The 27,017-nt window shown below is 55.3% G+C and overlaps 1 protein-coding gene across 1 annotated transcript; it reads left to right on the top strand.

Moving 5' to 3' along the window:
- Window positions 1–795: 795 nt before the first annotated feature.
- PIWIL1 (piwi like RNA-mediated gene silencing 1) lies at window positions 796–23,837 on the top strand. The gene is made up of 21 exons (XM_016145979.2): window positions 796–901; window positions 3,066–3,142; window positions 3,490–3,601; window positions 6,250–6,375; window positions 6,794–7,008; window positions 7,315–7,436; window positions 8,419–8,499; window positions 9,134–9,331; window positions 9,740–9,851; window positions 13,309–13,435; window positions 13,606–13,723; window positions 14,223–14,337; window positions 15,347–15,534; window positions 15,897–15,969; window positions 17,379–17,579; window positions 17,691–17,794; window positions 18,648–18,718; window positions 18,828–18,981; window positions 21,303–21,428; window positions 23,309–23,456; window positions 23,607–23,837. The coding sequence occupies exons 2-21, from the start codon at window positions 3,068–3,070 to the stop codon at window positions 23,721–23,723; spliced, it is 2,583 nt and encodes an 860-aa protein (XP_016001465.1). The 5' UTR covers window positions 796–901; window positions 3,066–3,067; the 3' UTR covers window positions 23,724–23,837.
- The last annotated feature ends 3,180 nt before the right edge of the window (window positions 23,838–27,017 follow it).

Genomic DNA, 27,017 nt, shown 5'->3' with positions numbered 1-27,017 from the left:
CAGCACAGTTTATCGACTTGGGAAATTCAAAGTGCAGGTACGCGGCCGCCCGGCATCTGGGCCTTGTGACGAAATTTTATTGGGACGGGGAAAGAGGCAAAATTCAAATCTCATTTCCCTACTTGAGTGAAATAATTTCTAAATTTAAGGACCAGCCCAAGATTTGGTCTAATTTTTACAGCACGGTAGTCAAAGCGCACTAGGTCACAATTTTAAAGTTTATCGAGAGTGTGTCACGTGCGTGGCCGTGTTCCTCCAGCTGGAAGTGAACCAAGTTCCCCCCTTCCTCGCCCCCGCAATCTTAGTTGGCTCACGTGAGTTAAGTTCCGCGATGATATAGAGCCAGGGCGGGCGGAGGGCGGGCTTGGCGGGTCTGGAGAGCACGGGGGCGGGGCTCGGATAGCTCCGGGGGCGGGGCCTGGAGAGCACGGGGCGGGGCCTATCCTGGGCGGGTCCCGCCTCCATCCCCGCCCCGCAGAAAACCGCCAAGCGCGCAGCAGCCAATCAGGGCGCAGCGCGCGCCGCCGCCCGCCGTTAGCTCGCTGCCTTGTGCAGCGCGGCCGGTGCTTGACGTACGTGCCCATCCGCCCAGAAAAAGAGGACCGCGCCCCCTTCCGCCGGCACCCGCGCCCCACAGTCGCGTACGAGTGGGCGTCCACGGCTGACGGCGGGGCGCCTGCGAGCGGCGCGGCCTGCCGGGCCGGGGAGGGCGGGGCCCGTTGGCGCCGGCGCCCGGGGCGCCGAGTCCCGGCGCGGAGGGATCCCGCGTGGCAACGGTTGGCGCCGCGGCGGGGACTGTTAGTGCGCGGGCGACGGCGAGGCTGAGGGCGCTGCGAGGGCGCCGCCGCGGTCCCGTGCTGTCTGTCGCGTCCGCTTTCCCGGGCACCAGCTTGCGGGCCTGGTGAGGCCGCGGCGCTGGGGCGGGCGGGGGCCAGCCCTGCGCGGGCACCCGGCCCGATGGCGGCCCGCCGCCGCGGTGGCCTCGGCCCGGGGCCGGGCGGGGAGGCCGGGCTCCGAGGCGCGAGGGCTCGCTTCAGGTGACCGCTGGCGTCTGGCGGCCACCCGGGCCGGCCAGGACGCGGGTGGTCTCGCCCGGCCTGCATTCGGCGACGTGGGCAGGGCGCCCCGGGGTCCTCGGCCTCACCTGGAGCCTCTGGCGCGGGGCGGGGCGGGGTGGTGGCACTGGCCGTGGGGCCCCCGTCCAGCTTGCATTTCCAGCGACTTCCAATCCAGGCCCGCACTCTCGGAGGTGGCGGGCCACTTTCACTAGGTTTTTAGAAAAGTGACAAGCATTGCCAGGCTGCCGCGCACGGGGCTAGGTGTGGAGGACCAAACGTGATTAGCCGGCGGGGGGCGGGGGCGGCGGTTGTCACCAGGGCGGCCGCTGCCGTCACAGGTGCAGCGCGCCTCGCAGGCGGGGCCACCCAGCGGGTCCGCGGGGCCCCTGGTCGCTAGGCAGCGGGCGCGTTCGGAAGGACGCGCAGCGGTCCGAAGTGAGCCGTAGAGGCTGGTGGTGTCGGTGGCGGTGACAGTGTCCAGATTTGCCCGGGTTCGCAGCCGAACTGAGCACGTGCACCGGTGTGCGCGGTCTGTCCCGTACGTGTGGCCCTGGTCGCGCGCGACACACGTCGTGTAAACAACACAGCTTAAGAAGGCCTTGAAATCAATGCAGTGCTGGCCTCCCGGCAGGGTGTTATGTTACCTTCGGAAGTTGCCGGGTTAGAATCAGGTTGTAAAGTCTTCGCAGTTAGTGTTTGCTCTTAATCCTGTAGAACACGACAGGAAGTCAGAGAGGTCTTTAAAGTTGGAGAATGCCATTCATTGGATTTGCTTTTTCTGGGAGGATGGTTGTGGAACAGAGTTTTAGCAGCTGTTAACGCTTGGGGGAAGGTAATACCCTGACGTGGAGTAGAGTGGCCTTGCAGACGCTGTCGTTCCTGCTCCTGTTTGGAACCCCGGCAGTCTGGTGGCACGGAGGCCCTGTGCAGCCTGCCCTGTACCCGCCTCGCCTCACTGCCTCTGTCACTGGGCAGCTTTCAGTTCTGCAGGAAAGCCAGGCGCTCGGCACTTGTCACAGCCACTCCTCCATCAGCAGCTCTTCTGTGTGCAAATTCCTGCCTTCCGCTTTGTGAGAACATTCAGCTTATTTCCTTAGTTAAACTTTTGAAAATTTATGGTTAGAATTTGATCTGCCTTTTCCACTAGGGCTGATATTTGCTGAGTGTGTTCTGTGTCCCAGGGACCTTGTAAGCATTTTATGTGTTTCCTAACCTGTGCGGTAGGTTATTATAATTCCATTCTACGAAGACACGAGTCCCAGGTCACGTGAAGGAGTGGAGTTTGGGTAGTCTGGCCCTGAGATCTCTACCTTTAGTAACCCCATGCTGCTCTAGGGGTGCGGCGGGGAGCTGTGTCCACAGTAACAGCTGATGCCTCGCAAGGCCTGACTCACAGCAGGTGCTTGTTAACGTGGTGCAGCCACAGGGGGAGTGGTCAAGTCAGATGAGGTCGAAGCAGTAAAGGTGTTGTAGTTCAGAGAGAAGGTACTCGGTCATTTTTCTTTAGAGACAAAATGGATAGTGATGCCACATACCAAGAATGAGATCACGAGACATAAATGATGTGATGGAAAGATATCAGTTTGGGGATGTGAACTTTAAGCTACACGTGGAATTGTGGGAAGATCCGGGAGGAGGCAGCACCTGTGTGTAAGGGTGACGTCATGGGCCTGGTGTGCAGCATGCGCCCAGCGCCCTGTTTCATGGTAGATTACGTGAGAGAGAGAACCAGCTACCAACATTTGAAATCTTAGTAATTTCTCCGTCTATTTCTAATCAGCTTTAGCCCCGCCACCTAGCGCAGGGCCCTGTCCACAGTTAGCACTTAAGTTTGTTGAAGGTGGGAACATTCCTGCCTTAAACTGTGCTAAGAGAGGTTAGGAAATATGTAATTGCCCAGGGGCTAATTGTACAGTCTTAATCAGCTTAACGATAACCTTGTAGAAATGGCCAAATGTAACTGTGTACATTGAGCATTGTCTTCATATTTATTTCCTTGCAAGAAAGAAATGACGGGGCGAGCCAGAGCGAGAGCGAGAGGGCGGGCTCGGGGCCAGGTGACCGCGCCGCACGTGGGTGCTGTGGTGAGTGGCTTGCCGCCTTCCCGCTGCGGGAGGGCCCTTGGAGACAGAACCTGTAGTTAAACCTTGAGCAGCTTCGGTTGGCCTGTCAACACGAGTTTAAAACCGTGCCCTACAAAGGAGGCTGGAAATCACCAGAAGGGGCATTCCCCCTTGCCCGAGGGCATGAAAAACCGGTTCTTAACTTTCTCTGGTGATCCTTCCTGAAGAAATCTTCCAAATAAAATGTTCGATTTCTGCGTTAGATCAATTTAGGTTGAATGCCGTAGACTTGTTTCAGACTAGTTATTTCAGATCTGTAACCTCTTGACATAAAAAGAATGCTCTTCTTTATTTGCACATAACTGCAGAGTCAGCCACCTGGCTATCCTCAGCCTAGACCTCAGCAGCCGCCAGCAGAGGGGGAATTGGTTGGCCATGGTCGGCAGAGGGGACCAGTAGGAGCAACAGCCAAATCACAAGGTGAAGGGAGAGTAAAGAGCCTTCGCACGTGCGTGAGGTGTCATGTGAGATGTGAAACGGTAACCAGTGTACAAACGGAACCCTGCACCCTTCACAGGTAGACCTGTGAAGGGTGCAGGGTTCCTCTCAAACTGTGTAGCCTGCTGCTGTGGGGAGGGCCACCAGGCTTCTCTGCCCCCTACAAATGGAGAGTGTGTCCAGTCTAAGCCATAATGAGGCAGTTAAATTCTAAACTGACCATGAGTTTTTTTATGACGTGTTAATATGCCATTTTAGAACATGCTCTTGACCTCTTCAGTGATTCCTAACGCTGGATCAAGTTTAACATTCGTAACTTTGGTGCATAAAATACATTTTCACACATGCTGTGTTGGTTCTCCCTGATCGGCAGACGCGAAAACTGACAGCTGCCATTCAGAACACTAGTTCTGATTCCGAACGTCGTGCCTTTTTGCTGCACTGCTGCAAAAATGAATTATTTGGGTGCATGATATAAGATGCTCCCACAGCTGTTCAGTATGGCTTTTTGCGTAGGAGAAACAGACCCATATGCACACGGGGGGACCAACGCGATAGCACTGGCTTTAGTCTCCGACAGGGCGTGGGAAGCGGGCACTCAGGAAGGTGGTGTCGAGGCAAATGGACGACAAGGAAACAAAGGTGCTTCCCTACCTCATTTTTTGCATGAAATGCCCATGCATCCTAAATATTTAGCCAGAAACAGTGAAATCCATAAACATGAGGAGAAAACATGGATGAACTTAAAATCTTGTGGTTTAAGTTGAACTGTGGCAATCACCGTCCATGTCAGAGGACACCTGGGAACGTGCTGAGTGGCAGGAGAGCTGTGTCTCTGACAGCGTCACCTCTGTCCCGCATTCTCCCACCCACTTAAGGTGGTGGATTCACAGGGAAGCTATGCGCGCACATAGGCTGGTTCCCTTCTCCATCCTCTCCAGTTGTTGCGATAAACCATTTCCCTTATGTGACAAGCAGGACAAAAGAAACCAGGGAATTGTCCAAAGGCGCATTTGCTGTGAGTTCGTGATCTTGAGCTGGTTTGAAGAGGGAGCAACGGAGAAGAAGGGCCGGCGCCCTGAAAATGCGGAGGCCAATGGCAACGCCGCGCCTCAGACTTCAGAGCTTTTCAAGGAAATCGGAGCATTTTCTTTTACCTCTTTATTCTCCACTGTTTTATTTTTTGCCAGTGCTGGCAGTTGTAAAACTGGCACTTGTGCTACCTGTAGGACTATATCATTGCGCCAACTTCTGGATGGCACTTGGTAGCGTGCAGCCGATGTAATGTGGCCGCCTTTACCAGCATCCCCACTTCCGGGGGTGTAGCTGACAGACCCTGGATAAGTGCAGGATGGCGTCAGGGTGGTAGCCACGCACTTGACAGCAAACACCTGGAAGCGCCTGCCTGTGGAGAGGCAGGTGACCACCACTGACCTGGACCAGCGCGCCGTGTGGCCAGCTACCCGAGTGTTGACACCCAGCTGAGCCAGGCCATGGACACCAAGTTGCACACCAGCATTATCTTTGTGTTTCTAATACATTCGTGTGTGTATTTTCTGTATAAAAATTTTGAGGAAAAATACCTAAGTTGATAGCACCCATTTGGAGAATCAATAAGAAGACAGAGGGTCTCATATTTGTTACATTCAATTACAGGCGTTACTTTTCTGGGACTAGGTGTTTTATTTTTTAAGTGCCTGACAAGAATTCATTTTATAGGCATTAATCTCTTTGCATTTAAAGGATTTTACCCAGTTTCTCTAATCTTGATGCCTCAGTTCTTTTGAACTTAAAATAGTTGACTTAGCTGTGTTCAAAATGGCAAAATTTTATTGAATTGGTATAAAATGGTGTGCTGAAGCTGTTTTAAACCGTTTCCCTATTCAGGCAGCCTCAAATATAAATAATCACGTGGGAAGTGCTTAGATCTGGTTTCTTAAGTACTATGTTGATCTTCACTGACTTAGTGTTTTTATTTTTTAATTATAATACTTTGTGTTGTATTTCACTAACCTGTTCTAAGTTACGTGTGAATTCTGTAAAACTCGTTCCCCGTCTGTGAAAAGGTGGTGTCTGCCTTTCCAGATAAGGATCATTGACTGTGAGGATTAAATCCCACACAGGGGCAACACGTATAAGGCCCCGTGTTACACCTTACACGGCTTTTGTGAGGATTGCATCTGAGAAGTGCTTGTCACAGTAAATGTTAAAATTTCTACTATGTTTTAGAAACAAATGACACGTTTGACAGCTTTGTTTTTAATGAGGCCTCCACCCTGCGAAGGGGGTGTGGACGCAGGGAGGACTCTTAGGCTCCCTGGCAGAGCTGGGGTGTTTCAGTGAGTCACTGGCAGCTGCACGGGGGGCACAGTCAGCAAGGCTTCCAGCTTGTCTGTCCTGAAACCCGGCACCTTCACGAGTGGCAGGCGGGCGGGCTCCGGCTGGCTCAGGATGCTTCCATGGTGTGCCGGGAGGTCGGGCGTTCCGCTGAGGCCGCTCTGGCGAAGTCCGGCAGCTGCGGTTCTGAGCTAGCCCTGGGGTTTGCACTCACGGGAGAACTGAGCTCTTTGTTCTTTGTTTCGTGTATAATTGTATAAGGTGTATAATTTCCTTTTTTTTTTTTTTTAAAGAACTCCAGATTTCTGCTGGATTTCAGGAGTTATCATTAGCAGAGAGAGGGGGTCGTCGGAGAGACTTTCATGATCTCGGTGTGAACACGAGGCAGAACCTCGACCATGTCAAAGAATCCAAAACAGGTGTGTGAGACATGGAGCATGCGCTTGCACGGGGCTGCCCACCCGGCGCTCCGGACAGCGAGGGAGGCGCGCGGGGGCCGCATGGCTTCTCTGTTCTCTCCCTTCGGCTCTGACAAGTAGGCTGTACATGTCTTCAGCTGTGCCAAAATGTTGTTTTATTAAAAGTTACACTGATCACTTCTTTCTCTGAAAACCTTTGCCGTAGAGAGATTTGTTTGGTTCAGCTGTAAGGTACTTAGTCCGGGAGACGTTCTTTCTAAGTGCGTTCTGGGGGGTTTACCTGCGCGGGACGGCAGTCCCCGCCATCAGCATCTGAGGACTCCACGTCGTCAGCTGCCCTCCTCGTCACGGGACTCTGCCTGCCCTCAGGGAGGACAGACTCGGCGATGTGCTGACCGCCCAGGAACCCCCTCCGCAGGTTCTTCGGGGATTATAGTCAAGCTGAGCACCAACCACTTCCGCCTGACGTCCCGGCCACAGTGGGCCCTATACCAGTACCACATCGACTACAGCCCCCTGATGGAGGCCCGCAGGCTCCGCTCGGCCCTCCTCTTCCAGCACGAGGACTTGATCGGACGGTGTCACGCTTTCGACGGAACGATATTATTTTTACCTAAAAGACTACAGCACAAGGTTATTTCAGACATTGGGGCAGGGGGTCAGGGAGGGGGTTCCCACGCCCCAGCAAAACAGCCACACCCTGGGGGAGCTGCTGGAGCAACCCCAGGGGGGTGTCCGGAAGACACTTTGTCACTGAACCATCCCGACTCCACCGAGTAACTTAATGACAGTTGGGCACAGTGCTGGCCCTTCGCTACTCTTCTTCCCATAGCATTATTTTTTTCATTTTACAACTTTTCTGTACTCTTCACCGCTGCCTTGTGGAACAGGCCCAGTTGTCTTCTAACGATTCACGTCCGGCCCCCTCTCTGGCGCCAGGTCACGGAGGTCTTCAGTCAGACGCGGAACGGGGAGCACGTGCGGATCACGATCACCCTGACCAACGAGCTGCCCCCCACGTCGCCGACGTGCCTGCAGTTCTATAACATCATTTTCCGGAGGTACGTTGGTGTCCGTTAACGTCGTATTAAAACTTTAAATGTCCAGAGAACGTGAAGTAACCGCACGGGGAACGCCTGTGTGGTCCGTGCCGCAGTGGGGCCGCAGGGTCATCACAGGGCGCCGCGTGCTGCGGACGCCCCACCTCCGAGCTGACCTTCACGCCAGTGGCTTCCCCACCCGTGTCGACGTTCGACTTTTCAGCTGCTCCTCGAGCTTGTGTTACGAGCCCTCCTGCTCCCAGAAGCTTCTCGCTGACTTTGTTCCTTCTCCCCGCAGCGGGCGTCTGGCTGGGGAGCAGGGCGCGGTGCGGTCTGTGTGGATTTGCTCGTTGCATCATTCAGGACAGACTGCATGCTCTGCGATTAGCTTTCCGTGTGGATGCCGTTTCCCAAATCTGAAATCAGGTCCCGTGTTCTGCAGCATTTTCCCCCCTGGGCGAGAAGCAGTCTGGATGAGGCTGGCATTTGCCTGAGAATAACGAGACATAGTACTGGAATCTACATCTTTGAGTTGGTCCTAAGATGTTGGTTACTGACGGGAGGATGTTCACATTGGCGGGTGCTTGTTTTTGGTTAATGCCATTGCAGACTTACTTTCTCTCTAAATGAAAAGAGCATGGCAGACTCTTTCTGCTGGGGTCAGGCAGTAAACGTGTCAGGCCTGCAGGCCGCATGATCTCTGTCCCAGCCGCAGAGCACATGTGAAGGAGAGACCACGGCTTTGTTCCCGTAGAAACTCCACTGAAGGCACTGACATCAGAATCTCATGTCATGCGTGCGTCGTTAATCTTTTGAAGTTTTCTAACCTTTGAAAAATGTAAGAAGCCATTCTTAGCCCCTCGGCCACTCAGAAAACAGCGGGTGTCAGGGTCTGGTCCAGCTGGGTCATGGTTTGCCAGCCCCTGCGCCAAACCGCGCCATGACAGTCGTTGCAGGAGGGATGCCCCCCAGTAGTCACTTCACTCTGCCTTTCAATCTCTAGGCTCTTGAAGATCATGAATTTGCAACAGATTGGACGGAATTATTATAACCCAAGTGACCCAATCGACATTCCAAATCACAGGTTCGTATGAAGGGGACGTTTCTGTTCCTTCGGTTTATCACCGGCTTTGAGAGTGACGCTCGAATTTGAAATGATCGAGTTAGTGCTGTGGCTGTTAGTGGTTCCCATCGCACCAGTGAACTTGTAACTTGGCTCGACCAGTAAGGAGATGTCACAGTACTTGAGTTCTTAAAAGTCACAGAGTGTTTATTCATCCGTCGCTAAGGAGGCATCAGGAGTTGCCTAACACTAAGTGCATTTGCTCTGAGGTAGTAGAACTCTTCAGCTCATGACGATTGCTTTAGAAGTTGCTATAGTGTAGTGAGTGTACTGTAGCCCAAGTGGTTTAGTTTTATTATAATAACTTGGGATGATTTTGGTTAGACTGGCAGCTTTTTCAAGTCGTACTCTAGGATACAGAATACGTGAATAAAGTTAGAATTTTAATTTAAAATTGAACTTATAAAAGGACATTTGTTGAAAATCTTGGATAGGTTTTTATCTGGAACCATGTAAAACCTAGAAATAAGTAAATTTATTCAGTCAGAAGTTTTGTACTTTAGACCTAATTGATGAAGGTGAAAACAACTTGGTACATGCCAGATTTGTCCAGGTATGTCTTGAGGTCACTTCACGGCCCCGTTCTGTTCGACAGGTTGGTGATTTGGCCTGGCTTCACCACCTCCATCCTCCAGTATGAGAATAACATCATGCTGTGTACTGATGTCAGCCACAAAGTCCTTCGAAGCGAGACTGTTTTAGATTTCATGTTCAACTTGTACCATCAGACCGAAGAACATAAATTTCAAGAACAAGTTTCTAAAGAACTAATAGGTTTAATTGTGCTTACCAAGTAAGACTGCCTTTCGTGTTGCAAAGTTCCCATCTGCAGGTCTTGGGGGGGTGGTGTGGCTCCCCAGTCTTGTAACATTAGGAAGTTGGGTTGAAACTGAGTGGTGGGAATAGCTGAACAGGAAGGGCGTTTGTAACCTTTCTCAAGAACAGAGTTTTTTGGGGAACGTACTCATCTGAAAAGGACTAATATCTAATGACTTTTATCCTTTTGTTTTATTTGCTAATAGTAGTTTAGTCACTTCCATATCCATCTAGTCTCTAAGAAATTGTTTTCCCTTTCTTTCCATAACATCATATACGACTAAGTGATTCAAAATTTTGTTTTTAGAGGGTACATACTGTCTATAGTCTTCTTTTTAAATATTTCTATAAAACTTCAATGCCAGTACATGCAATCGTCCCACAGGTATAACAATAAAACGTACAGAGTCGACGACATCGACTGGGACCAGAACCCAAAGAGCACCTTTAAGAAAGCGGATGGCTCCGAGGTCAGCTTCCTGGAGTACTACAGGAAGGTACGGAGTTAATGCTGGTCTTGTCCTCCTGGCGGGTCGTGTTTAGGGCCTCAGAGAAATCTGAAATGTCTTTAGTAGAATTTTCTAACACTTCCACGTTTGAAACAGGTTGCTTTGAAGTTGTATGTAAGTGTGTTCGTTAAGGCGATCACAGCACAGTTAGTTTTAGCTCATTATGGGATGAGAAGCGCCCTGTCCTGATTCCTTGTTTGCGGGAGCACGAAAGGTTACATTTGAACTTGAGCATGTGGAGGGCCAATAGGAGGGTAATAGGTGGTAAACGCGACAAGGCTTAGCAGCTGGCCACACTGTCCCTTAGGCTGTAATCCAACGTTTTCCCTTCGCCGGGGGTGTGGGCTGACGGTCTCTGAGCCCCCAAGGTCAGTCATACCATGTCGGCACGTGGGGAAGTCCTGCTTCTGCCATTCGCGTGGACGATTCAGATGGGCTGCTTCATATGGGCCGGGTCAGCTTATAGGGTGATCTTGTGACACTAGTCATATAAAGATGACTCTAGCTTTTAGCCCAGTAATCACTAAATTGGGGGAGAAAACACCAAAGGCAAATAGCAAAAAGAAAAAACAAATGCCAACTAGGAGAAAACAAAACGTTTAAGTGGGAATGCAAACTTAATGTTGTTTTAGTTTTCGGAGATAGGCAGATCCGGCCCCCGGGCCCTTAGAAGGTCCAGTTCCATTCAGTATGCTCTATTAAAGGTGCAGGAGAATTACTTTTAGAAAATGCATGTTAAAATATTAAAAAATTTATCTTCGAAGTGCTAAATTTTATCTTTTTTCTAACTTTCAGTAGATTATCTCATTTTTCTAAACAGCCAGATAAATGAGCTGTTACATATTTACATTTTATCTCAAAAGTGTACATCTGAGTGGTTAGACTGGCAGCTTTTTCAAGTCGTACTAGGCTATGCTATGGCCTGATCTACAGATGCTCTGTCTGCTGTGAATGAAAAAGCCAGAGGCCACTAGGGACAGAAGTGGTCCTCCGAGAAGTTGCCTTAGGAGCTGATGGAAACAGGCCAAGGGGCGTCGCAGCTCGCTCTCCCGCTGCCGCTCTCAGCCTGTCAGCTCCCCGGGACTCCGGCCACGTTAGACTCGGCTGCTCGTGGGCGTCGGGGCACTGCGACAATGTGTTTCGGCATTTTACTGTTAGTTATCACTCGCGTGAAGAGCTGGTGTGTATCAATGCAAAGACGGCACTGGAAAGTTTGATTTGGACCTGAAGCAAGGTCGGGGAAGCGCTCTCTTCCTCTGACTGGCGGTGAGGCCTGCACGCCTGCCTCTGCTTCCGCGAGCGGCCCTTTAAATGCTGACACTTCCTGGCCCTGCCCGGCCCCGCTGACTGCCTGCGCAGTGCTCACTAGGGGTGTCTGGTCCCATCTGCGTCGGACTCTAGGTGTACTGTGGTCCCCAGCCCCAGGTTACAGCTCCGGCCGAGATGCGCCAAGCTCGGCCGCCCGTTCACACCAAATGTTGGGGTTTCACAGCCACCCTACATGTGACCAACGTGGAACATGTTATGGCCCCTAGCCTGGCCACCGTGCAGTGCTCCTGACCAATACCAGGTGTGACACGCACAGTGTCGTTCATGTGCCCCTGTGCCTCAGGCGGGCGCTCGGTGACTGAGCGCACGAACAAGTGAATAATCGGCCGTTCCAACCGCAGGCCTCCCGTCCCTCTCCCTTACCTCGTGTCGCCACTTGGCAGACCCTGGTGCCCCACCTGGCCACCTGAAACGCCGGCATGTCTCCTGTCGGAGCTGACTGACGGCCCCCACTTCGCCCTCCCGCGGCTAGGTCCTCAGTCTCCATTTCTGCCTCACCCATTTTCAGACTCACACAAATCCGATGTTCCTCCTCCTGCCTGAAGTAATCACGGGCTCCCCGTTGCCCCGCTGTCCCACGTAAGCGCGTGGGTGGGTCCTCGTCCAGTGAGACCGTGCGTGGTGCAGCCAGCTGGCTTGCCAGCCTCATCTGGCATCTCCCCGGCCGCCTCTGCCCGAAGTGCTTGTGCGCCAGACTCTGCCCTTAGGCCTTGGCTCACATCATTTCTTAGGGGAAGACTCGTAGCCGAGGCGGGTCAGGGGTCTTCGCCAGGGGGGGTGTGGGGTCCAGGCATTCTGGAGGCTTCCTGGTAGATGCAGCAGTAGGTGGGGCTTGGCTGTTACACCTCGAAGGCCAGGAGCCCCTTCGTGGGGGGAAAGGGGGCTTTGAGGGGAAGGTCACGGTCGGTTTTAACAGGGAACACTTTCACAGTGACGTTCAGCAGAAGGGAAACCATTGGTTTGCAGAGATGGGGGAGACGTTAGTAGAATTGACAGGCTCGCCCGGGCCCTCAGAATATGGGAAGAGGGACCCCAAAGTCCTGCGGTCGGGGGCTCTCACGTAAGGCGCTTTAGGGGGAGAGTGAGTGTGTGTGCCCAATTAAGGGACACCTGAATCAGAGGGTGACCGTTAGACCCTGTTTAAGAAAATAAGTCAAACACAAGCAGTCTCTGAGATGAGGATGTTAACTTTTCCTTGATAGTTGGTGAAGAGTTCAATATAGAACAAAGTCAAAAACAGGCTAGAACTTGTCTGTCAGTTCATGAAACGCAGTGGCCAGGACCTTGTCATGTGCTGGGCATAGGCGTGGGCCGCGGGTGAGGCGCATCCCCGTGTCACCGGCCCTGCCCTCACGTGTGCTTAGTGGACACGTGGTTTCTTTTCCACAAACAGAGCTGAGTTAACCAGAATGTTAAAATCTGCTGGGGGGTACCGGAGGTGAGAGGAAAGGGGTCTGAGATGCAGGGCCAGGAGCCCAGGGACGCCGGGACGGTCCTGGGCTTGCAGAGCGGGGCCGGAGGCCCGCGGGCAGCTGGTGCTGTGTGGTCACACCTCGTATGAACTTACCTCAGCAGTGAGCGCTGGCTGGGGCCTGTAGATGAGGAGGCGTGGCCTGCGAAGTCGACATTCACCTTCATGGTGTCAACGTTGTGTAAAAACGTTTCCCGATGAAACGTGTGTGGACGCGGACCACTGCCCTCCCGGCACGCATTGGGACAGCGAGACGCCCCCACGAGCGCGGCCGCACCAGAGCACAGCGGGGCCGGAGGGGCTGTGCCGGAGACCGCGGGGACGCAGGCCTCCGCGTCTGAACCACGGAATCCAGAAATGAAGCCGATGGAACTGAGACCCGAAGGCAAGACCTGGAGCCTTGCCGACCTTGCTGTCCTTGACCCTCCGAGCTCCTGGGGAAAAGGTACTCAGCCAGGCGGATGGCTCAGGACTGTTTTCCTAGAACTGAAAATGCAGAATTTGCATTTTCAGAACTTGACCGGGAAACCAGTACCAGCCTGGCTGTTGGCATCAATGCTTAAGCCAGGTCCTCGGCTCCTTCTGTTCGCTGACATGTCACTAAAGGCACTAACCGAGCACCAACACCTTTCTTCCCTTGAACAGCAATACAACCAAGAAATCACCGACTTGAAACAGCCGGTTCTGGTCAGCCAGCCCAAGAGGAGGAGGGGCCCTGGCGGCACGCTGCCGGGACCCGCCATGCTCATCCCCGAGCTCTGCTACCTCACAGGTGCAAGCCACGTGTCCCCGCGCTTGTCGACCCGCACCCCTCGCGCTGCCCGAAACCCTCACAGCTGCTTTGTCCCCTTGATATCCTTTACTCCTCACCGTCCTGCAACCCAAGTATTTAGACGTGATTCTCGTTTCTTTAAAATATGCCTTTAAACGCTTCTTTTGCAGGTCTGACTGATAAAATGCGTAACGATTTTAACGTGATGAAAGACTTAGCCGTTCACACGAGGCTGACCCCAGAGCAACGGCAGCGTGAAGTGGGGAGGCTCATCGATTACATTCACAAGTAAGTCGTCCACCCTGCACTGCGGTGTGGTTTCAGGTTTTTATTTTTTTATGTGGTTTGGGGGAGCGACTCTCCTGGAGGGAATGACGGTGACACTGCCGTTTGGGGCGGGCTGCTGCTCTGGTTTCCGAATGAAGCGCCCATGTGTCAGGAGTAATAAAGTCAAACTGTCGCCCACGGCCTCTAACTGTTCTCTTGGGAAGAGGTAATAAAACAGCAAAACGCGTCTGGACAAACCGATTTTCTCGTGGCGATGACATCCAGGGCTTTACTTGGAGGAAGAGGGAGTCGGGGCACCAGGATTTTCAGTGGAAGGTGGTGACAGGGAAGCCTGAGTGAGGGGAGAGAAGCAGGTGGGGCCTCTGCCTGCAGCGCACTCGCCAGGGCCGGTCGTGGGGTGCCAGACGCCCCTGTGGCTCGCGCGCGGCAGGGCCATCTGCGTCGCGTCTGTCTGCTGACCCCTGACGGTCAGCGGCATGTAAATGTGTTCCATTTGCAGAGACGATAATGTTCAGAGGGAGCTTCGGGACTGGGGTTTGAGCTTCGACTCCAACTTACTGTCCTTCTCAGGAAGAATTTTGCAAGCAGAAAAGATTCACCAAGGTGGAAAAACAGTAAGGCGGTCTTTAAAGTCGTTGGTCAAATCAGATGGGGCCAGACTCCCAGGCAAGCGAGCAGGGGTCCCAGTCAGGTGCCCCCCATGGCTCCTCGCCTCCGCCTCCCACCTCTATCCCCTGTCCTCTGGTGCGGGCAAGAGGGAGCGGGCAGCTCCGGGGAGCCTGGGGCCCGTAGCTTAGGCCTCAGAATAACGTGACACTCCATGGAAAGGTGGCGTAAGTGTTAATAGCCCGAGTTACTGGAGGTCTAGGAGAATTCTCAGTGTCTAAATGGGCCAGTACTTTGCTACTAAATAATCTTTCCATGGAAAACTCCATATGGACTTGGCTTCGTCTTCGCCGGGACCATGTGTCGGCAGGGATGCAGGTTAAAGATTGTGACGCCTCTTCTATTTTATCTCCAGAAAAGGAAAGCGGGCCCTCTGAGCACTCTGATAGAAGCTGTGCCTTTCTGCCTCCCGAGTGCTCCCCGAGTACCGACCTAATCGGGTCAAGGACTCTTTCGACCACAGTTGCCTAGTGTCTCATTAGAAATAATGAAAATACAGCCCTGTTCGATGGCTGGGGAGGTGGGTAGGACGTGGGAAAAGCTCCGGGCGTCCTCCAGGACGCGCGCACCGGGTCGCGGAGCCCTGAGCTTGAGTGAGCGTCTGCCGTGCTGCCAGAGCGCTCACGGCTTGCTTTCGGTACCTGTTGTCGTCATCACGAGGGAGGTGAGACCTGTCCTCGGGGTTTTAGGAAAGATGGAGGAGAACGCAGCCAGTGCTTAGTGCCCGCGAGTGCTCGAGTGGCCGTCACCGTGAATGGACGTAGTCTAAGTAAGATGGCCATCCTCCCGTGGGTACACTGTATTCCCCCACGAGGGCGCTTTGTCCGTCACTGCCGTGCACGTGTCAGAGGGGCACTCGGAGGTTCCGAACATGCCGCGGTAGGGTTACTGCCAACTTTTTGGCTTTGTCGCTGAGAACGCACGTGGAATTTACAGTGTCTCTGAACTCTCTTCTAGTTTGATTACAATCCACAATTTGCAGATTGGTCAAAAGAAACAAGAGGTGCACCATTAATTAGTGTTAAGCCGCTAGATAACTGGCTGTTGATCTATACTCGAAGAAATTATGAAGCAGCCAATTCATTGATACAAAACCTATTTAAAGTCACACCAGCCATGGGCATACAAATGAAAAAGGCAATAATGTAAGTCTATCAAGTCATTTATACTCTGAAAATTGATTAGTCACGTGGAGGGTGTGGGAACTGCAAAGTGATGAAGTATTAAAACACTAATTTGAGCACCTTAAAGACGTGCCCGCCGCTCCACAGGACGCGGCCCGCAGCGTGTTGTCGTAACGGGGGGCGGGGGCTAGCAGGACTGTCCTCAGAGCGCTGTCTGCCAGTGCGTTAGACACAACTTTTACCTAAACGGCTACCTTTGGCGTTTCATTTCACACGTTCTCAGAAGCGTTTCATGCACCGTAAGCTGTGGGAACGTTTTAATGCGTGGCGTGTTCGTTTCTCATTACTTTCTCTGAGTGCCGGGTTACGCGTTTCCCTTCTAGGATTGAAGTGGATGATAGAACTGAAGCCTATTTACGAGTCTTGCAGCAGAAGGTCACGTCGGACACTCAGATAGTAAGTAGCCCATCGGTCCGGAGGCAGCTGTCCTGGAGTGACTTGTTTACAGAGGGGCCTTTGGAAATCTTAGAACTCGAGTTCATTTTCCAGATGTTACAATCCAGTTTCCAGACTGGGCACAGGACGGACTGGCCGCCTTGGTAAGGCAGCGGGGCTGCTGCCGGCCGTGGCTGCGTGTGCTGGGGCCGGCGTCGTGCGCTGCACAGGGCGACGAGGCCTGGGAAAATGGTGCTGCCTTAAAGCGATTTGGACTCAGTGGCTTTAATTTTTCTAGAAAATCAAGGGAAACAGGCACAAATGTAAACATGGGTGCCGTCGGCCTGCACACACAGAAGTGTGATTCACGAGGCAGCCAGGACAGCTCATGGCGGACAAGCTCCCACGTGGCTGCAGACCTACGAGGCGAAGCACCCGTGTCACTGGCGGCTTTGCCCTCCACCTCCCCCTGCGTGCCGAGGCAGAGAGGTGCAGACGCCAGTGTGCGAGTGACTCTGGGGGGCTCTCGGAAAGGAAGGCAGGGTCTGGGAACAGCGACCGAGAACTCGGCAGCGACCCGAACTGGGAGCCTGGCGTTCGGGCAGGCCGAGTCCGTTCGTCTGTCTTCAGGCTTTACTGAGATCGAGCCAACACTGCGTGCGAGGTTAAAGCGTGGTGTGCAGTGGTGTGCTGCACGCGCATATCGTGACATGGTCACCGTGACAGGAAAGGCCTCCCGCCCGCACCTCGCTGTCACAGCCTTCTGTGTGTGTGGCGAAGTCTGAGACCTGCTCTTGAGCAACTTCCGAGGACACACAGTGTTGGCTGCTGTGGTCACCAGGCTGCTGTGAGCACCCCAGAGCTTGCTGAGCTTATCACCGGAGTCCGCGCCCGCTGCCCGACACCCCCGGCTCCGGCAAGGCTCCGCTGCATCAGGCACTCTGTGTCCTTTCCCAGGTGTCCCGTGGACTTCCTAGGGAGTTTCAGTTTCACCAGATTCTCAAGCTAAGCTTTCAGAGTTTAAAAACCATGATCCAAGGTGGCTCGTGAGGAAACAAACAGCGAGCATTTTAGAAAATTTCTCATCTACCTGTAAGTTACCAGTGACTTGCTTTGCTCTCTCCTACCTCAAGTTATCCCAGGCCGCCGACAGAGCCGATCTGAGTTCCAGGTGTTAGTGGCGCTGAGGTCTGAGCTGTTTGCTTGACGCAGTCTCTTTCCTGTGTTGGCATCTGCCACTTAGTTGAATATAACGAACAGTGTCTGAGCGTCAACGTCCCAGTGGCTGCGTGGCAGAGGCGAAGAGCGAAACGTGTGACTGTCGGCGTTTGTGTCTCACAGGCCAGTCTGGGTTCCTGGTGTCCGCTTGGAACTGAAGCCTAAGGCAGTTTCCTAATTCCTTGTAACGAGGGCGTTGTGTTTGTTTTTAGGTTGTTTGTCTGTTGTCGAGTAACCGGAAAGACAAATACGATGCTATCAAAAAATATTTATGCACAGACTGTCCCACTCCAAGTCAGTGCGTGGTGGCCCGGACGCTAGGCAAGCAGCAGACCGTCATGGCCATCGCCACCAAAATCGCCCTGCAGATGAACTGCAAGATGGGAGGGGAACTTTGGAGGGTCGATATGCCCGTGAGTTCCGTCTAATCGGTGGCTAAAGCTTTACTCGTTTAGGAAGGGTGGATTTACTCTCAGTGCTGCTGGCACGCTGTCGTATCTAAATCTGCAATATTTCTATTAAAGCTGAAGCTGGCGATGATCGTGGGCATCGACTGCTACCACGACACCACAGCTGGACGGAGGTCAATTGCAGGATTTGTTGCGAGCATCAATGAGGGGATGACCCGGTGAGTGCGCCTGGCGGCCGCAGCCGGCCCTCAGGGGACAGCAGAGGCCGGCAGGCCGCGCTGGGGTCTAGGGGCCTGCGAGAGGCCGGCGCTGTGTTAATTCTTTATTTTAACCTGCTGATTTCTCCGACGATAGATCCAGCCAAGAAGGTGGGAAAGACAAGGAATTACTAGCTGTTCAACCGTTTTTATCTTTCTTCACTGTCCCTTAATCCACAGTAGTCAAACTGCCTTCAGGCTTTTTCACTATTGTGTTTGGGGAGACAGTGCGTCCCGTTGAATGCCGCCATCTCTAAGGGCTCTGTTGGTTAATAAATTTTGCTGGCCACCAAAATGTAATTTCAAGTTTTCACAGTGACTTTATTTTTGAAAACCCACTTCAATTTACCCAGTCTTTCGTACTCAACATGGCGGAATTATTTTTCAGTGCTTTTATTAGGACTAAGAATTGCCAAGAATAAGAAAAAACAAAAATGGAAGGTGCGTGGAGTGTGAGCGTCACCAGGGGGCGCATTTCCAGGGTTCAGTCTTCAGGAGAGTGACGCTGTGACACGCGCCTCGGCGCGCTCCGTGTGCGCGGGGCGCGGGCCTGGGGCCCCGTGGACTTGCTGCGCACATGTCCTCTCCTCGGCGGTGGCGTTACAGTGTCGATTCCTAGTGCACGCAAACTCAGTTCGTGGCGTGAATCAGGAGCTCACTGTATCTTGTCACCTCTGTTTAAGACTTCGTGAAGCATTCCGAGATGGTAGCAGGTGTCTTTGAGGCGGCTGCAGGTCATGCACTGCCAGGGGGCGCTCGGAGGGCGGGGCTGCCCCGCCGCCTTCTCACCGCCACCCCGCTTCTCTCCGCGTAGCTGGTTCTCTCGCTGTGTCTTTCAAGACAGAGGACAGGAGCTGGTGGACGGGCTCAAGGTGTGCCTGCAAGGTCAGTCTCCCGCCACGCGCCCTGGTCTCGGAAGTGGGGGCCTCCCGGAACTATCCCGAAGGCGAGGTACTGAAAAGCACGCCCTGCGTGTCGCGCGGCTTCGTTGCAGCCGCCCTACGGGCCTGGAACAGCTGCAACGAGTACATGCCGAGCCGCGTGATCGTGTACCGGGACGGCGTGGGCGACGGCCAGCTGAAGACGCTGGTCAACTACGAGGTGCCGCAGTTCCTGGACTGCCTCAAGTCCGTGGGCAGAGGCTACAAGTAAGCCCGGCTTCCTTTCTAAATGACACCTGTTGGGTTTCGGACCTGTGTCGGGAGGCGGAGAGGTAAGTGAGAAGGCAGTGCGCCGGCAGCGGTCGGCTCGGCCGCGGAGGGTCCCCGCGTAAGGCTCCGAGCGCCCAGGGCACGGGGGCGCACAGGCTGGCGGTCGCCACCACGTGCCCGGGGGGCTGCCCTGCTCTCTCTACCCCCACGGACAGCGAGAGCTCACCGAGCTCCGCCAGCGCCGGGGCTGGCGCTTTGGGATGGAGGCGACTGGTGGCCTGGTCTCCCGGGGGGAGCTGGTGTCCCCATCCTCAGAGACACACGGCACGCACGGCCGGGCGGGCTCTGGCGTGTCTGACGCCACCCTGCTCCCCACCGAGACCCACGCTGGGGTCTGTCTCCTCTGCTGTCCTGCCGACGTCACCGTCTCTGCCGCTGGGCAGCAAGTTGCCCCCATCTCAAGCTGGCCGTTGTAGTGAGTGACGTGTGACATGCGCAGATGGCCGAGAGCGCAGATTCGGGTATGGAGAGCGGCTGCGGGTCTGGCGCTGAGGGCCCGCGGAGAACCGGGAGGCATGATCCTGCACGCTCTGCCAGGCCTCCCCCGCAGCTTGTCCCATTGCAGAAACGAGGGGTGGGCATCCCGGCTCCGTGCGGCCTGCCGGGCCCTGGGCTGGACACGAAGAATGGGTCCCCTGTTTCTAGCAGGAGTGTGGGTTCTGCCGGTCTCCTCTGCCGCATCGTAAGGGACGTCTTCTAAGTGGTGAGGTTACGCTGGCAGTTCTCAGCAGGTCAGAGGCATCGTCTCGAAGTAGTTGTGTTTCAGATTAAAATGTAGTAAGCGGTTTTTAACATTGTGGAAACGAAGGTTGATGTTCTTTCTCATTCCTTAAACTCTTAACGCTTGTGTTTTTTGCTAAAATAATGGGTTGATTTTACTATCTTTTGGTTTTCATAGTTCTCTAGGCCTTCTTCGTAGTCTCTCTGATCCGACTTCCCGTCCACGGGGAGGCAGGCGGGGGACAGGAAGGGCTGGCATGCCACCTCTTCCCCGGCCATCAGTGTCTGTCTGGTAGTACCTGGCACTTCCTAGTCACGCCTTTGCCTCAGCTAGAGAGAGATGTTTCCAGAAGTGGCAGCAGAGGCCGCGGCACGTGTTTGTGCTCTTTCCTGCGCCGCAGCCTGAGGCCGGGCGTGCGAGCCGTCCCCAGGCAGCCCTTGGGGTTTGGCCCCGGGAGCACCGCACAGAGAGGAGACGCTCCCCGCGATGTTGTCTGGCGAGGGGCCCGGGCCGACAGTGACCGTGCCGCCGCCTCCATGTCGTGAGCTGTGCTGAGGTTTGGGCTGCGGAGAGCCGTGGTCATGAGCAGTGGGCATTAAAGTCGAAATCGGGTACCCCGCCAGCTTGGCTCCTGTCTGGGACGGGCCAGCCGAGCGGGCTGCTGAGAGGGGTCAGCGAGACCGCGTCCTCCTCAGCCCCTGCGAGCATGCAGGCGATGGCAGGGGGTGTGTCCGGGAAGGAGCTCGGGTACGTCATTCAGAAACGTGATCTCTGGGCGCGAGTCATCGCCCTGAAGAGACGCGAAGTCGGGGTGTCAGTGCGCGTGCGCCCTGAGAACCACGGCGGCTGGTCTTACTGGAAATGCTGAAGTCAGCGTTTTATAAGGTCGCGTCCCGGGTGAGCCAGTCAGGAAGTTCGCTATAAGAACAAATCAAAAGCTACCCCCACGTGCTTGTGACTTATTCTGTTACCACATTTGCTAAATCGTTTCTTGTGATGTCACGGACTAAAACCCGCTTTGTCTTTTGGTTCCTGAGACAGGCTGTGCCCTGTCCAGGGCCACCGTTGCCAAGGAGCAGACACCCGTGGGCAGATAGTGGCGTTTTGGGAAGTTTGCTCTTAAGTAGGCCCACCTCCCGCCCCCGCCCTGCTTGGGGGCCACCATGGAGCGCCGCTGAGTCTGTCCCCACCCACCCAGACTGCGTGCTGCGACCACCGCCCAGGTCGCACACTGCCCGTGCACACCCCAGCGTCCAGTGGGAGAGGGCACGGGGGGGCGGCGCCGGCACCCCACGCCCACCAGGCCCGCCGCGCAGCCGCCCTGCCGGCGCCCTCGTTCCCGCGCCCCTCTCCCCAGACGGTGTGTTTCCTGCCCACGTTCACTGCCGGTCCTCACTCCAGGTGTTCATCAGTCGCGAACCTTCCTTCACAGTCGGTTAGACGTGTGCCCCGAGTGTGTGGGGGGGCGGGGGGAGGGGTGGAGTTCATCACAGTGAAACCATGACGACCATGCGTAACGCGCCTCACCGCCTTTAAGCCCCAGACTGACAGTAATCGTGGTGAAGAAACGCGTGAACGCCAGATTTTTCGCTCAATCTGGAGGGAGACTGCAGAATCCGCTTCCGGGAACGGTGATCGACGTGGAGGTGACCCGCCCGGAGTGGTGAGTCTGCGCGGCCGGGCCGGGGCGGTTCTGGTCTGTGTTCCTGAGCCTGGCCGCCCTTGCGCGTCGGCTCCACCACGTCCACCTTTTAGATCCTGTGCTGTGTTTCTCACAGACGCCGAGGTCTTCAGCCCGTCTGATCTAAGACGACAGCCACGGTCTGTCAGCCTCGCGCTTGTGCGCAGTTCCTGCCGTCTGCGGCGCTGACCCGGCAGACGGACAGGGTCAGGAGCGGTGGCCGTGGCCGGCCTGGGCTGGCTTTGCAGACGGAACCTCATTCACAGGTTCTCGTTTCCCCATGGGGGCCGTCAGATCTGTAATGCACTTAGTTATCCCAGGGTCAGGACTTTTCATCTGAAACTCAGTTGCAGATGAGAAAAGTGGGTTCTGAGTGAACAGACCATTGTCTGCGACCTAGAGCCACGTTGTGCCCTCAGGACGTGAGAGGACCAACCTGGGCATTCAGGCACACTGACCGACAGGCGCATGGAAAAGGTCTCAGCACATGGTCTCAACTGCAAGGGCACGGTGAGAGCCCGCCGGTCCGTCCATGTCCCTGCCTCCTGGGGACAGTGAGCAGCTAGGACAGTTTGTTTCATAAACGAATGTTTTGCGGCCATTTTTGAAAGGCAACTTTAATCAGGTGATAGGGTCGTTCCCGGTGCTGGGTGTCTGTGGGGAACACCCTTCCCGAGGGGACTCTGGGGCGGGAGGCTGTGCAGACAGAGGGCGACAGGACACCGATTCCAGTCCTTAGTGGCGGGGTGTGGCGGCGGGGAGAGACGGTCATGCTGAGACGCCCTGTCTGGCTTGTCTGTCTCTGCCCGGCAGATGCTGGGTGTGGCGGGGCTTCAGAGGGACTCTGACCTAGTCGGGGAGTCAGCCAGGGGACAGCCGGCAGCTACGATGGCAGCTTAGAGCCATTTACTGCAGGGTCTCTGCGCATTCAGGAGATCCATGACCCCGTCTGTCATTGCCGCCCTGACGCCCGAGGCTCAGGTGTTGTTGCCCTGATCAGTGTGAACAGATGGGGCACACGCCGAGTTGAATCAAGTGTGGGAAACTCATTAGTTTTTACTTGACGCTACCGAAAATGTGACAGCTGTCCGCGCTATTTGGACCCTGGGGGCGTCCGCCTCTGACGCCGCCCAGACCCCGCTCAGCTGCCAGCGCCGTAGATGACGCGTGTGGAGAGCGAAACTGAGCTTTTGATGCAAGCTGTGTCGCGACCTCTCTGTTCCTTAGGGCAGGTCACCTAACGTTTCTGAAACCTCATTCTTCTAAAAACCTGCAGTCTGTTGTAGATCAGTCCTCACCATGTAATTTCTCTGGTCAGTGGACGTGAGTTGGAGGCAGCACCCTCACGTCACGTCAGATTCCAGTGTCTCTGGATTGGTGTTTTATTGGTACTGAGATCATGAAAGCAGCAGACGTCAATAATTTTTTTGTGCTTCTGTTTGGCCCTTTGGTCCCTCTACTGTGTCTACTTACATCCTCTCGCGCTCTCTTTCTCCTGAAGGTTTGCTTTAAGCCCTTACCGGCTCGTGTCAGCTAAGTCTCTCTCTGTTAGCAGTGAGGACAGCATCGGGGGCAGGTTCTGGGGCAAAGGCGTGTTTGGGGGAGACAGTGCCGGAGCCGGGCCCGTCCCGGTTCCCGTCAGCGGTAGTGGCTCCTGAGACACCCACACGCGCCCAGTGCAGGGGGCGGGGGTCGGTGCCGAGCGGGGGGCTTCAGGGAAGCCGCTCTGTCTTGAAGAGATTGGGTTACATTCGTGCACAAGGTCGTTTTAGGGCCAGAAACTTGAGTCATCTTACTCGCAGCTTTCGGAGAGAAGCCTCACGTCCATGGGGTGCGTTCTTGTCTCTGTTTCGTGATTCCAGGTACGATTTTTTTATCGTGAGCCAGGCGGTGAGAAGTGGCAGTGTCTCCCCGACACACTACAACGTCATCTACGACAGCAGCGGCCTGAAGCCAGACCACATACAGAGGCTAACCTACAAGCTGTGTCACGTCTACTACAACTGGCCGGTAAGTGTCCCCCGTGTCGGCGCCCCCTCACACCGGGAGGCGCTTCTCAGAATGCAGCGGCGTTTCCAAAGGCTCTGATGCTCAGTGCCGAGATTCACGATTTAGAGAGAGCAGACTTAGCGTAACGGAGCCCTTTTTCTCCCACTAAAGGGTGTCATCCGCGTTCCTGCCCCTTGCCAGTATGCCCACAAGCTGGCCTTCCTCGTGGGCCAGAGCATCCACAGGGAACCCAACCTGTCACTGTCCAACCGCCTGTACTACCTCTGACCCGCAGAGGGCGCCAGAGGTGCAGCTGCTCTTCCGCGCCGCGTCGGGGCTCCGGGGCTCCCGGGCCGCTGTTTCACCGTCGTCTTTCTGGGTGGAACTCGCGTTAGGAGGTCTAGGCCCGGAATTCTGACATCGCTCTTAACCGACTTCCTTTATAGGTGAAAATTAAGGTTTTATATTTTATCTTGTTTCCTTCTCATAGACATTTTATGAGGATTTTTGGTTTCCTATGACAAATGTAGATAAAGTACTTTGTATTATAAACAGACTCTTAAATGATTTGGAAAGTGGGGATTTACTTGAAAGTATTTTCGAGAGTGAGTGAGAAAGTCCTACTTGTAAACCTATGTTAACCTTATTTTTGAAATATTTATTTTGAATTCAAAGGAGAAAAGGCATGAAGTGGGAGGCTCACTGCAGCGGTAACGCGGGGCTTGAGCTGGGCGTCTCGGGCGCGTGTTCTAGAGTGAGAACAGCTGCCCTTGACCAGCCGCCCGAGGCGTAGGGACGTCCCAATGCGGGGAGGCGGGCTTGCTTTCCATTTGGGGGCCAGGTGGTAGAGGGGTTAAAAAGAAGGGAGCTGGAAAGTTTTAAATTTGGGTCTAAAAAACAAGGCTCTTGAACAAGAGGCCCGTAGTCTATATTAACATTATTATTTATTTTGTTTTGCAACTGGAACATCATTCTATTTGTTATAAAATAAAATTGAAGTGATTGTCACCTTATTTGAATTACATTGTAGCTTTCGTTTTTACTTAAAGCATATGCATTTTTTCCCACATAATGTATTTTTTAAATTGCTAGAGAGTACATTCAGTCCAGAGGATGTCCCGTTTTTAAAAGTTAATTAGTGTCACTTCTGAATTTCAGTGTCAGAGTGAAATGTGCGGAAACGCCTCCTGCCGTGTTCACGGGGGGAGGGCGGCTGCCCACTGCTCAGGTGGGGGCGCGGCCTGGGAGGTCGCGATTGATTCATACTTACAGGTTTGTAGTTTTCAGGAAGTTTTGCAGACAGCAGGCTTGAACTTAAGGAGTACCTGTATGTCAGGGGAACACCTTTGAACGGTGGTCATCACGGGACCGAGCGTGAACACAGACGAGCCCGCACGAGCCCGTGAGACCGGAACTAACAGAGTTCAGTAAAGTCCTCGTCTCAGGGTCATTGAACTTGGTCTGTGGAATGCGGACCTTTTGGGTTGAGCCTTATCAACACATTGGGGATGAAAACTGTGCGTTTCCTTTTGGTTTGAGCTGATGACCGTCATCGCCATCATCCCCGCTCTTAGCCTCGGTCGCTAAACCGGTTTGATGTCCAAACACCAGCAGAACAAGGGACCGTGAAGTTTTGGAGGGCCGCCAGCAGAGTCCGGGACAAAAGTCACGCAGTGTCGAGGGCGCGAGGGCGTCCGGCCGCCCCAGCGTGGGAGGCCGACTCGGGGCACGGCCCGTTGGCCGGGCCAACCCCTGTCACCACACTGTTGTTTTTAGCAGGTTTCAGACCGCCCCATGGCCGGCGGGGCGGGGCGGGGGTGGGGGGGCTCTATCGTCTTTAAAAGCGTGAGGGGTGGGGGTGTGGCGGTCGTGAAGCCGCAGTGGACGGAGCACCCCTGCGGCCGGAGCAGAAGGCCGGCGGGTCACCAAGGGCTTGCCATGCCTAGGGGGCGGTGCCTGTGGGCAGTCTGCTGGACGTCCCCTCGTTTGCTCTGTAGTGACACGGACCACTGGGTTGCGCCGCCCCAGGCCTGGGACCCGCAACCCCTGGGGAGGCCAGGCGGTTTGTCTGGGACTTGGGCCAGTGCCAGCTGGTATGACCCGTGGCGCCCAGCTGATGGAACGACCAGCCACCTGCCCTGGCCTGCTGCCCCCGACCGTGGCCTTTATCAGGTCGCCCCAGCAGGGTGACAGACAGGGTCTCAGCCCCCCCGTGGGAGGACACACCTCCCCAGGGGTTGTGGCAAAGCCCCGGCCATTGGACGTGGCCATCGGGCATCGTGTCCTGTGCCCGGCCGCTGGTGCTGAGCGGCTCCCGCGAGGGCAGGGACGGGCAGGGCAGTGCAGTGTGTGTCCACTCAGCCCGTCGAGGGCCAGTCAGCTTTCAGAAGTGGCGCTTCCAGCCATCCCTGCAAGAGGGGACCCGCCGCAGCCCAGCCCGAGGGCCGAGCAGACACCAAGGCGCCAGCTCCTCCCCGCCTGAGCCCGGCCGCTCCTGAGAGGCGCATGGGCGGGGAGTCCGGCTCCTTCCTGAGTCTGCAGGTTTTTTCCCTCGACAGCCCCTGAACCACCCCCCCCCCTCCGCCCCCGGTCAGAGGTCGGAGCTTTCTCCCAAGGGTTTCGCGCGGTGCTCCCTGGAACTCGCTTGCCCCGAGATTGGAAGTTTTCTCGTTCTGGAATTTCCGTTTGCACGTGGCGTCTGCCAGCCCGAGCTGGACTCGTCACAGCCACTGCAGCCTGAGGCTCTGAGGTGCAGTCACGACGTCCATGCCTCGTCAAGGTTTCGTTCCCGTCCGCGTGGCTGGTGTCGCCGTTATCCGAGGCTTAGTTCCGTTTGTGTCGTTGCTCTAGCCCAGTTAAGAGATTTAAAAATTGGGGGTAAAAAGAGAGGAATTGTCTGATTTCAAGAGACCGAGTCGGCGTGGAGCCTGTGCACTGTGGCAGGGTGGGCCCTCGGTCGGCCGGGTGACGGCAGAGCCTCCGCTGCGGTGACACTGCCCCTCCGGGGGTCCTGTGCTGCGGCCAGCAGAGCTCAAGGCGGGGCGTCCCGCCCTCACAGCCCCCGCCCCAGCGTGCACGCCCTGGTCCCCGAGGCCTCGCACCCTTCTCCAGGCCCCAGGCCTTTCCCCACACACCGCCCCCTTCCCCAGACCCGCGGTGTCCCCTGGAACCCCAGAGCATGGAAGCCACCGCTCGTTTGACACGTTCTTTGACTGTCTTGCTCACCCTCTGGCTTCCTCCCAGGACACCTCGCGCCTCAGTGGCACCCCGTCCCCCACACCGCCTGGCCCCTGGGTCCGGAGGTGGGGTGGGGTCTTCCCATCCTTCACTGGTGCTTTCAGAAGCCCCCGCAGCCCCAGCATTGCCTCCGGGGACCACTCCGGGGACCACTCGGACCCTCCCGGGGGTGGCGGGGCTCGGCTCCAGGTCTGGCTCAGGTGCGCCAGCCACGCCCGCCGGTCGCTGAGCCCCGGCTCCCGGGCCGGCCCGCTCTGCCTGGCACCTCCTCCCCTCCTCGCCGGCAGCTCAACCCTGCGTGTGCTGCGCCGGAAGCTGCAGCGGTCGTGAGGCGTCATGGGCCCT

The sequence above is a fragment of the Rousettus aegyptiacus genome, unplaced genomic scaffold, assembly GCF_014176215.1.
Source record: "Rousettus aegyptiacus isolate mRouAeg1 unplaced genomic scaffold, mRouAeg1.p scaffold_m13_p_5, whole genome shotgun sequence".
Lineage (NCBI taxonomy): Eukaryota > Metazoa > Chordata > Mammalia > Chiroptera > Pteropodidae > Rousettus > Rousettus aegyptiacus.
Note: the sequence above shows the minus strand (reverse complement) of the source record. Positions and strands in the feature narration are given on the sequence as shown.

Coding starts and splice junctions, on each gene's coding strand:
- PIWIL1 (XM_016145979.2), top strand. CDS start 3,068: ATGACGGGGCGAGCCAGAGCGAGAGCGAGAGGGCGGGCTCGGGGCCAG. Junction 8,500..9,133: donor ATCGACATTCCAAATCACAG/GTTCGTATGAAG, acceptor TCTGTTCGACAG/GTTGGTGATTTGGCCTGGCT. Junction 18,982..21,302: donor TCCGTGGGCAGAGGCTACAA/GTAAGCCCGGCT, acceptor ACCGCCTTTAAG/CCCCAGACTGACAGTAATCG.